At 39.6% G+C, this 11,802-nt stretch overlaps 1 protein-coding gene across 1 annotated transcript; it reads left to right on the plus strand.

Annotated features, from left to right (window-relative positions):
• The first annotated feature begins 562 nt into the window (after positions 1–562).
• Positions 563–6,883, plus strand: LOC124135820 (echinoidin-like). The gene is made up of 5 exons (XM_046501420.2): positions 563–647; positions 2,297–2,385; positions 5,426–5,516; positions 6,264–6,486; positions 6,789–6,883. The coding sequence occupies exons 1-5, from the start codon at positions 584–586 to the stop codon at positions 6,823–6,825; spliced, it is 504 nt and encodes a 167-aa protein (XP_046357376.1). The 5' UTR covers positions 563–583; the 3' UTR covers positions 6,826–6,883.
• Positions 6,884–11,802: the final 4,919 nt, after the last annotated feature.

Genomic DNA, 11,802 nt, shown 5'->3' on the forward strand with positions numbered 1-11,802 from the left:
TGTTTCTCCTTCTCCTGGCAGACATTTTTGTATAATATCTATGGTTGCATGTTTCGGGGACTGCCCAAAGTTATCCTTGATTAACTCAGGCTCAATTTCAGCCTTGCTCCAAGGTCGTACTGGATGAGATGTCCATGGGGGTATAATTATTCTGTCCTTATATTCGACAAACCTAGATAAGCGGACAGTGAAGGAGGCCAGTCTGTTATCGGGACGACTTGTTCTTATTTTTTTCTATAATCTAGAAATTATTATTTAAACTAATATTGCGTTAGAGACTAGTCGAACCTAGTCAACCTCGGTTGACTCAGGTCACTCAAATTTTACTAATCGAACGCACCAAAACCAAAACCAGGAATCAATCTTTCTGCACAAACATGGTTTGAAACGTTCATAAAATGCAAACATCAGCTAAAATAGTTCTACTCCGTACTGTCCACTGTATCCAGTAACGTGGGTCCACTTTTTTTCATTTTTCTCGACAAACGGTTTCAAAAACCATTCACGTCTAATTAGAGTAGAGAGTTGGACCCTCATGACCCCTGATACGACACACCTGTCGTGTTCCCATTGTACTGGCAGAATGGCGGCGACACGTCTCTCACTTCTGTACCGTATGACATGGTGCGCGGTGTTAGTCGCCACAGGTAGGTGTCAGACATCACCGTGTACGTGTGCACCGGATTCTCATTCCTCAGACAACTTATATCTTGGTATATTGTATCATATCATGCTCTCACTCTCTGGTTTGACTGACGTTAAAACAACATTCAATCGTTTTGCTGTATGGACGCTCGTGTGTCTGTTTATGTGTTTGGCCACCTCCTCTGTATGTGTGTGTGCGTGTGTGTCTGTAAGCGACGTGATCGTCCACTATCTGTTTGTGTGTGTATGTGTTTGAGTGTTTGTATACGTGCGGGCGTGCGTGCGTGTGCGTGTTTGTCTGTCCATAATGTGTTTGTGTGTGTGTGTGTGTGTGTGTGTGTGTGTGTGTGTGTGTGTGTGTGTGTGTGTGTGTGTGTGTGTGTGTGTCCGTATTACTCTTCCTAGGGATTGCGGTGAGGAACAGGTCTCCAGTGCGCGTGTGCGTGTGTGAGTTTGTATTTCTGCCTAGCTATCTATCTTTTCTGGTGACGACGGAGAAGAGTAGGCCCCCAGTATCGTCGGATCATGTATCTCTGCCTGGGGATAACGGGAAGCAATAGGTCTCCAATGTGTGTGTGTGTGCGCGCGCCCTAGTGCGTGCGTGTGCGTATCCGTGTGTGAGAGCGTATACGTGTGTGCGTGCGTGCGTGCGTGCGTGCGTGCTTGCGTTTGTGTATCTCTTCTATGGGACTACCGGGATGTATAGGTTTTCAGCGTGTGTGTGTGTATGTTTCTGTTGTGTTTGTGTTTGTGTTTGTGTTTGTACCCATGTTTGTTGCAGGATACATGAGTAACAGATGGTGACAGGGGGCACGAGTGTCGCCAAAGGCGTCGCAATTCGCTGTGCAGAGTTGCGTCCCTTGGGGACGCCAGCAGCCTATGGTCGTGGGTTCGAATTCCGGTTGTCCCCGATTATGTTTCTAGGTTTGTCAGCACCATACCGTGCTCGTGGGTTACAAAATCACTTCGGGCTTTCCTCCCACATTACGCTGACAAGCCGTGATATAACTGTTCAAAGCGGCGTTAAACTCAACTCATTCACTCGGATGTTGATATGGATGTCATAAAGTGTCTCTCTGGCTGGGATCGTTGTCCAAATGCTACCAGCAACTGGTCTGCCTTGCCAGGACACGAACATTTACAGATGTCGCGCTGGAATATTGCTGACAGCGGCGTAAACCAGTATTCTCTCGCCCCCTGCCTTCCAAGCCATAAGTCTATCACATGCCGTTTTGCATATATGTTATCAGTGTGGATGTATAAGTCACTTTATGTCTAGGTGACTCATTCTGTCTACGGTTCCAGTCACTGCCGATGTCATTTATCAGTCACCTTTACAGACTACCCTCACGTTTGCCCGCTAGTATCTGTATTACTTTCTTCTTCTTATGAGACCATCACACGATTCTATGACCATTCAACACCCATTTTACATTTGTAAAACCACCCCGTCACTCCATTCACAGGTTGTGACACATCAGTGTTTAAAATTGAAATGAGATTTTAATCAATATGTTGTTCCTTTAAGGTTCAGTCTGTTCTATTGAGGACAGATTAGCCGTCGATACTAATAGAAGGCTTTTAACTCAACCTTTTTGCGTTTCATTTCATTTGGTTTTGCTTGAATTTAGAAATGTTTTTATTACATTAGCTTCAGCTTTATGTCCCAATGGTTTTGTTCGCCATGACGATTCGTGCTACAAGGTCTTCCTGATACCTACAACGTGGCCAGAGGCGATCGTAAGTCTGCCAACAGCGATAAAACGTAGCATCAACAAATATAGAGACATTTTCCTCCGATTAAAGTTACCACGGAGGAAGCACCGCACGCAAGAAGAGTATTGGAGCAATCCTAATTGTTATATCGCTGTCACTACAATTTAGAATGTAATAATTTTACAGACCTATGTTTCCGAAGCTTATCTCTAGTAGACACCAAATAAATCTAACTTTAAATACATTCAGACAATCTTTCTGTGTGCGGTTAAGATGATTTACCTTAAGAATGTATTATTCTATTCTGATACGGTGACCATTGGCCCTATTCTGGTCAAACAGTATTGTCACAACTTGGGCAATGTGTTTATTTCAGTGTCTGTAGTCTTTTGTCAGATCATTGCAGAAATCATAGTGTTATGCACCTATTTTCCCCCTTCGTCAGTCTATCAGTATACGGTGTAACCATCTCATTGCACGTGTCTGTATGTCAGACAAGCATCAGCTTAAAATATCCTACTGATCCGGATTGAGAAAGAAGTTCTTTCTTATTGTATCTTATTTTCTGCTGTTATGCTTGAATCATTGGTGTGTTATTGTGAATTGAAACCTCTGAATGATAAAACTGAATCGAGTATTTTCATGGTAGAATGTACGATAAGGCTATTGTTGATTCCCCACTCAGTCACTACGATTTTGATTCACGTTCAACAAATCGATTGTAGGACAAGGGACGCCATGTCAATGAGTGAAACCAATGACAAAGATCACTCCGAGGATCGAGACTACTCAGTGGCGCGCAATCTCCAAATAAACCCATCTGTTTTAAGTGTATTACACGAACTATAAAAAGACAAAAAAGAAATGATTTTGTTTGTGGCCAGAAAGGAAAAATATAAGAAATGCCACTGAAAATATATGTAAGATTAATAAGTTAATTTATTCAAAGAAATAGGCGGTTGTTAAGAAAACACATAAACAGGTATTAATCGTGGGTGCAGCGCCGGATATTAGTTTTTGCAAATGGAGTTCCGCCAAATCTTTTTCATCTCTCATTTACCTGTTGGCCTGTAGGCAAACAGTTCAAATGTCATACTCTTAGACCACAGTGGGCAGATGCGAAATCCTGGACCAATTTTATCTTTGTACTTGCTGACACAGTGTGTACCAGCTGCGTAATATAACGAATAACTAGCATGTATCCTACCTGTTGACAACAGCAGATGTAATGTACAAATATATCACGGGTCCATCCTCAAACGCCCACATCTCCCCATTGCTGTTCCCGCCTACAGAGTGAAATTCATAGTTGTACATCCACGACGTCAGTGCAGATACATGTAGTTCCAGCGTAAACGTCGTGAAGTCTCTCTCTCTCCCCCACCCTCTCTCTCTCACTCCCCCCCCCCCCCTCCTCTCTCTCGTATTATTATTTTTTAGATATTGGCGTAATTTGCTCTGTGTGCAATAGTGATATTGTTTTTCTATTTCAACGTGTTTCTATTACCTTTCCCCTTAAATTTCGTCCATAAGTATTCAAAGATCATCGTTGCTCCATCTGGCAGAAATGAGACGATCACATTCACATACTTGTGCGTTTTGAGAGTGATTTCCATGTTACCAAGCCAAAACCATCTGCAATAATGGTCCCCACAATCGACATGCCTTTTAAAATAATGGTCCATCGCGGTGGATGTTATAGCTACATGTATATAAACACTACAAACAAATAATGAATTGTTATTGTAATACATGCGCCGTAAATAATATAATTACCATTAAAAGTCAGTGAGGTTTTATTGATGATAAAAAAATATAAAATACTATTCAGTGGAGATCAGTACTTACAAATTTATAATCAACAACAAATTTATAATCAAATGTATTTTGATGATTTTCCTTTGCTGTCATATTTGGAAGTCTGATTGGAAATAAAGTATCAACGAGTAAACATTTGTGTACCAGTACACATTTCAGTGACTGTGTATGTACCTGTCACAGACGTACTCAAAGTAACTGTTCAATAACCAGCAGATGTTGTCTCGCTGACGTCCACCAAAAACACAGTACCACCTCACAAGGCGGATGAAACATACTGAACTCGGCAGTTCTTCTGCTGTGAAATCCGAAGAGACATATTCATTTTTCTTTTATGTTTCGCAAATGAAGGCAACTTGTAACAAGCCAAACCAAGAGATCGACTTTTTGACTTTCAAACGAAAGGCTGGGTCATAATGATCAATATATAATTAGGTTGCCTTTGTGTTACCTGACGTACTGTAAATATCTGTCTTAAATAATCACACAATGTTTTGCCTTTGTCTTCTATAAACTTCTTCGAATTCTTCTTCTTCTACACAAATAAACGTGTACAATTTACTTTCATAATTGTTTTATTCTGCAAGTCATAAACATGCAGTGGAGGAGGAATTTGACACAATGGTAATTAATACACAGTGGAACATATCATATGAGACTGTTGACGTCCGGACTCAACACTGTCAGCATATCCACAGTGACCAGTGGGATAAAATCATTAATATATAAATACTTCATGTAAAGATGAAACCTGATATTTATGACTCATCAACAACAATATTTACCCCCAAAGAGTCGAAGGTTATTTTCCAGTGTTTATAAAAGCAGGGAGCTCAAAAAACAACAGTTACTGTAAAAGTTTCTTTTCATTTTGAAATCAACATAGCAACCCCGTAAATAGAAAAATAAAACAAATAAATTACATTGTTCCCCAGTTTCTGTATCTGTATACCTGTAGGCTGTCATGTGATCACGGAAGATCAATCAGTTACGGATGAAATGAACCATGATCTGATAATTTCTGACGCAGTGAATATTTTATATATGACAGTAGTGTAATCTTTCCCTGGTTGATGCTATATGTTCTACATCCACATGTACACTGCATCATCCACATAGTAGCTAATGACCTCAAAACTAATGGGTCTCGAGATGATCCTGATATTCGCCCAGTGAGTTGCACAGTATACACAATGTAACGTTATGCCCCTAATGGTATGAACATGATATAATTATATTTTTTCAGATATTCTGCGAAGCATTTGGAGCTAAACTTGCCGAAATCTCCACAGCATCTGAGCAACAGTTTTTGGAATCTTACCTTGCACCGTTAAAATGTAAGTCGTACAAGGAACATGTAATTTTATGATCAAAGGATATATTCATTGCTCTAACTGAAATTTCAGGTTGGCAAAGGTAATGTTAAAATAAATGATTGTGCCAAACATTTTCGTTGAGTGTAAAATTAATGTAATAAATATTGAAACTTAGGGCAGAGGTATCCAGTCAACTTAATTGAAGAGCTGATGGCTACAATGTTTGACCTGGCTGATCATGTGCCATCGCGCCCCAATGGCATGGAAATAGTCATTTACATGTGGTTCTACTGAACTATGTTTTCATTGTAAACTTATGTTTCTTATTATTGTCTTAGAAGGTGTACAATAACAAAGTATGGCATTAGTGCCTGTGTCTTTTCAATAGTCGTTACATCCGCAATAATATTCGGGATGGTACTTTGTGACAAACTGTAAATCGTGGTAATGCATGAATATGTTATTGAAGGCAATACATGCGCATAGTAGTAATTATTTCATCCCACTGTATTTAACTATGTTAAAATGTTCCCATGTGTTGATGCTATTTTCAACAGTGATTTCGCTCATTTTTTGTGTGAGTCGGACACTTTGAAAGGAAAAGAGTCAGTTCTCCAAAATTCTATTTCAAGGTTTGATTCATCTTCACCGGCTGTATATCAGAACGAAAAGACTCAAACTGATACATACAATAACTTTCTGGTGATATAATCTGCACAGTTAACACAGAAGCACAGGCTGTTTAATCTGTATCCCTGCCTCTGTCAGCCTCTGTAAACACCATGGACGTCTGGATCGGCGGAAGTGACCTCATCGTTGAAGGCAATTTCATGTGGTCTTGGTCTGGAGACCCTATTGTCTACTCACACTGGGTCCCAGGAGAACCTAATTCCTTGGGGGACGAGGATTGCATGGCTCTCTTCACATCTCGTAACTTCATGTGGAACGATGCCCCATGCGAGACTAATCAGATGTTTTTGTGCGAGATACCGTGAGTTATAGTATGGCCATGAAAACATAATTGAGGAATGATTCTTTTTCTGGAAGCATTAATACAAGAAACAGTTGAAAACATCAACATTACGCCCAGTTCACCGATGTTTACGATCAACAACGGTAATAGAAGTTGTGACGTACCAACTAATATTGTTAGTGTAGCACTGTTGTTATGACAAAAAGCTTTTCTTCTGCTGCTAAATAATAATACCAGAAAATATGCTGTTAAAATCAGGATCTGTGTGTTGGTCTATCCGGGCTATGAACGATTGGTACATGCTTTCGTTTTCTTTTTAGGGGCAGTGCTTATCAAGGATCTGCTATCATTGGTTAAACTTGGGAACTACTGAAGACAATTGCAGTAACTGTTTGAATAAACGCATTGGAACGAAGTTTTTTTTTGGTAGTCTTATATACTCAAATATTTTTTGTTCTGTCACGGTGTGTGTGTGATAGAAGTTGGGTATGATTTAATGCAATATTCAAGCCATCACACAGCATGGGGCTCCGAGACCGGGCAAGTACATAATACCAATATGGGTATTGAACCAAGGTCTCTTCGGCGGGATGGACGAACGCTTCAACCAATATGCCACGGAGCTATGGATGCATGTTCGTATTTCATTGAGATGGTGATGATTCATCACGATGAGAATTTAAACACTTTCAGGTTTGCAAATGACAACCACATCTTTGTTGTCGAGACCGCATCTTGTTCACAAGCACCAAAGATACAAAAGATGGCAATGTACCTTCAAAGAGTGTCAGATTTTTATCATCCACAAACTACTTAAACAAGTACTAGTAACTTGTTTGAAATTCACTCAAGGGTCATGTATGTTGGTATTGTAAACTCTGCTATCCTAACGACGTGTGCTTCTCTCATGGCAGAACACGACCACCGTTTAGCAAAGGCATAAAGCCATCAATGGTTCGTGAATGTAAGTGTGTGAAGTTGTCGCCTCCACTCTGATTGACGCTGTTCCTTCTTGTTGTCACAGAAATACGGATATGAATGTCTATAGGGAATTTCTTGTAATAGACAAAAGCCCGAAGGCGATGTCACCGATGATGGCCAGTGGTATATCACGGCGTTGGCGATGTGAAGTTGCAGGCATACCGGGAGTACAACAAACAACTATGAGAATAGATACTGACTTTTTGTTGCCTTTGAAGGCAGAAACATTACACTAATAAAAGCCACAGAACCCTTTACTTGTTCATAAGAAATATCTGTCAAAAGCATGTCTTCTACTTGCAAGAAGATTTCACAACACTTATTGGTACACACATACACTGAAAATAACTCATAGATAAGGATAAATATACATTTATGTACCTAAACACACTTTACTCTAATAAACAACACCATTAAAGTGTAATAATTGATGAAAAGAATATGTTGAGAAACTGGCTATATAACATACGGCGTACGTATGCATGGTGCGTGTCGTCAATATATAATCACACCGAACCGATATTATAGCATTTTGCGTCATTTTAGTGGTCTATTTACGGTGTGGATCAGGAGTTTATAACCCCAGGGTAACTAGCCGGCCCCCTTTGATCGATGGTATATGTGGCAATGTAAGGTGTCCACATTACAACTGTCTAGCTAGCTCCAAGACCTTTATTGTAGTCGTTATGTGGAGACTTATGGACATCGGGGAAATCTTTACTACTGTGGTAGGGTTGTATGGGGACCTGGCCTTTTAAATGTGGAGCTATACGCAAATGTGCAGTAAATGTATGCCAGAATGTTCAGTTGTGAAAAAAAGTTATCAAGGCAGTGATCATGAAAATCTATGTACCATGTATTAATGTTAATAAGGTTTGTCAGGAGTTGATTGAATATTCACTACACCCACAACATCCCACCACCCCGAACTGCGTTGGATGGTGATTGCGAGGGAGTGGGTACATGGTAGTTAGAATGGTGGTCAAAGTGGTGGTGAGAACGATGATGATGGTTTGATGGTGGTGATGTCTAATGCGGTGGTGAATGGTAGTCGGTGTGATGTTGTTTGTGATGGTGGTTCGAAGTATGGTGTAGTGGTAGTGTTTATGTATATTATTTAATTGCACTTGTAGTCAATATATCAGCGTTACGTTTTAAACATGAAGTGAACACTTACAGAAGTGTATCACTATGCAAACGTTAGCCAGAAATATGAGTAAAGATGGATGTGAATCAATCACTTCTACTTGGTTATTACAGCACGATTGTCAAAACATCGACAAAGCAATATCAAGTTATTTTATATATATATACACACTTTGATTTGTATTCCATTACCATAAACCATCGTATCAAATAAAACTGAAGAAAATGACTTATTGTGACGCCGTTTCAAACCATTTATTGCGTAAAGTATGCCTGATGCAAACTCGATTATTTACAGACAGCCGCCATACAATCATACTGTCTACATGTAGTGCGGCGCTTACCAGCAAACCAACGGACAGATATACATACATGTATGTACATAGATTGTGCTATATGAGTCTCATGATAATGTACATTGATGGCTTGGGACTATGCTACATCATATTACCTTATTCTTGGTACAGTCAAATATATGTTAAATGTTTAGTCTGACATTGATATTGGGCCAACATAGAAACCATTAGGAAAGTTGCCAAACAAAACATTTTAAAATGTTTTAAAACGCCCTGGCGTCATGTTTTGTTTCGGTTTATATGATATTTTGTGGAAGATATGATCAGTTTAACTGTTACAGTGGCTAAACACGATAACAAATCACAAATGCATCAAAGCTTAATCTTGGTAAAATAATTTTATTACTGGAACGAAGCCTGGTGGTATTTGGACTTTAATATTGTAAGCGATGCCAAGCATAGGCAGCATAATAGATCTGTTCCGACCAGATGGTTACGTTCATGTTTAATCATCAGATAAACCTGACATGATATAGAGCTGCACGATAAAAGTGTCACTTACTGAAATGATAAATTATGCCACACTAAAAAACTTGCCCATAAATATACTTTTTTGATTAACTCAAAGTGCCGATATCTACGCAAAGCTTTTTGCGAATGCTATATTTCAACAGCTGACAAATCAGCACCATTGTTTTACGCGTTGGTTTAAATGTCGTGTTCACTTCCAAGTAGAGATGCAAACGACTGCAACACACTACAGGTGACTATCATCAACTCTGCATATTCAACTTCGTGATTATTTTGCATTTATGTCACTTTCTAAACCCATTCAATACCAATTAGTTGTTGTCTGTTTTCGTGATGTTTTTTTTTAATATACAAGTGCGTGAATCGATAATCTGATATCGTTCAATAATGGTCAAATAGCCAATTGTCGCCCACTAATTTAACCATCTGACCTAGAAATAAAAGAAACCAGTGAAAGTGTCTCATCGGTTTCATATTTAGATCTATGCATAAAGATTCAGAGTGATAAATAGTATCCACAAGATTGTACGACAGGGATGATTTTAACTTTCCAACAGTCAACTTTCCCTTCATGTCGAACAATATTTCAGCAGCTTCAGTCTTTAGAGTCTACATTTCACAACTTTTGAGGTACAAGCATGCTCTTTTTACGAAGATGTCAACGAGCGTCATGCGACTTTTGCTCAGTTGTTTGAACGGGCTTTGTAACGTCAAGGCCTAAGTAATTTAAAGCTTTCAGTTAAGGGTAGACACGTGGAGTATATTTCCAAATTTGATGCATCAGTTACACAAATGATGTCCGATGCAACTGACTAATTTGACTTGTAACATGAGTGAACAACTGACTTGTCACTGCGTGTGTTTGTAACGGATGTCACCCTGGGGGTTTACCTTTTCGCCAACACTTTATATCACTGTTTGATAGTGCTTCATAAACACATCCTTCTGACAGTACAACGGGTTGTGCTTTTAGCGGATTTTTCTTATACTTATGAAATTTTGTTGCTTTTATCTCATTCGCTTTTAGCAATAACAATGCCGTTTTACGCTGGATGACACATTATACCCATGACGAGTTTTCATTTATGCCACTGGGTTGCCCTTAAATATGAAATCGGAAATAAAATAAGATCAAGATGAGTATTTACTATTTCAGTTTTTTTCATTTTTATTATCTCCCATGATGAAACTACGATTCATGTTGTGTATTAAACGGTTAAGGTAATATGTTGTCTGCATACAAACGATTTTCAAAAATATGATTTTTATCAGGTTGGTCTTCAATATTCCAGATACAATCCCATCGGTTTATAAGTTATCGAACAGTTAAACCAGTGAGGGATAACATGATCAACGTCCCACGCCGCTGGGGTACGATGACAAACAAGTCAAGTCATGTTCTTTCACTGAACACGGCCAGATACAATACAGTGAGTGAGTGAGTTTGGTTTTACTTTGCGTTTGGTATTATGCCAGCAATATCACGACAGGGAACTTCCCACATTGTTCCCATGAGGGGAATCAAACCCGGACCTTCGACGTGACGAGCGAACGATTTAACCACTAGGCTATCCCATGCGCCAGATGCAGTACAGAGAATACAATCACATAATACAACATTAAGAGTAAACGAGTAGGGTTTTCAGCCGTCTTGATCAATAAACCACACTGCGACACACGAGAAACGGGCTTCACGCATTCTGCCCATTCGGGATAACGAACCCTTCCGTTTGACCAGTGGACACATCAACCACTAGGTTACCCCACCGCCCCCGCAAAATCTGCAGAAGGAACATTGATTCCTTCTGTGGTGAAGCTGATGGGCATCAGATAAAGGACTTGCTTAATGTTGAAAATCATTTGATCAAATTAAAGGGGTTCGTCTCAGACAACCACCGCCCACATCCACTTAAGATAAAGAACGTACTCTGCACACAATCACGCATCGCTGGATATGCCGAGATAATTAGGTCTACAACTAGCATGCAGCAAACTGATTTCTTTCAACTGTTCACGCCAGATTTTCCATGTCCATTCGATCCATCTGACAGTGGAAACATCAGTATGTCTACAGTGCTGGTACGAGGTATTGTTCTTTCTTCTGAATGACACTTGAGTATAATGGTGAAGATGACACGTCAGAATGCATCTTTATTGTATTTGTTGTAATACGTGCACTGCATCTTCCCCATAATGCATGGCGTCAAGCAGCTGCAGCAGCTGCTCCATCAGTGCTAGTGAGGAGTTTTGATAGTCCTAGAATACGATTTAGAAGTGAACCGAGTGGTGAACCGAAGTGATTAATATGTATATGCTATCATGAAAAACGAATAAGTCAACTGATAAAGCAACAGAAACAGTGAATGAAAACGGCAAAGCC

Source organism: Haliotis rufescens, unplaced genomic scaffold (genome assembly GCF_023055435.1).
Source record: "Haliotis rufescens isolate VD_foot unplaced genomic scaffold, xgHalRufe1.0.p SCAF_4, whole genome shotgun sequence".
Taxonomy (NCBI): Eukaryota; Metazoa; Mollusca; class Gastropoda; order Lepetellida; family Haliotidae; genus Haliotis; species Haliotis rufescens.

Coding starts and splice junctions, on each gene's coding strand:
- LOC124135820 (XM_046501420.2), top strand. CDS start 584: ATGGCGGCGACACGTCTCTCACTTCTGTACCGTATGACATGGTGCGCG. Junction 2,386..5,425: donor CAACGTGGCCAGAGGCGATC/GTAAGTCTGCCA, acceptor ATATTTTTTCAG/ATATTCTGCGAAGCATTTGG. Junction 5,517..6,263: donor TTACCTTGCACCGTTAAAAT/GTAAGTCGTACA, acceptor TGCCTCTGTCAG/CCTCTGTAAACACCATGGAC.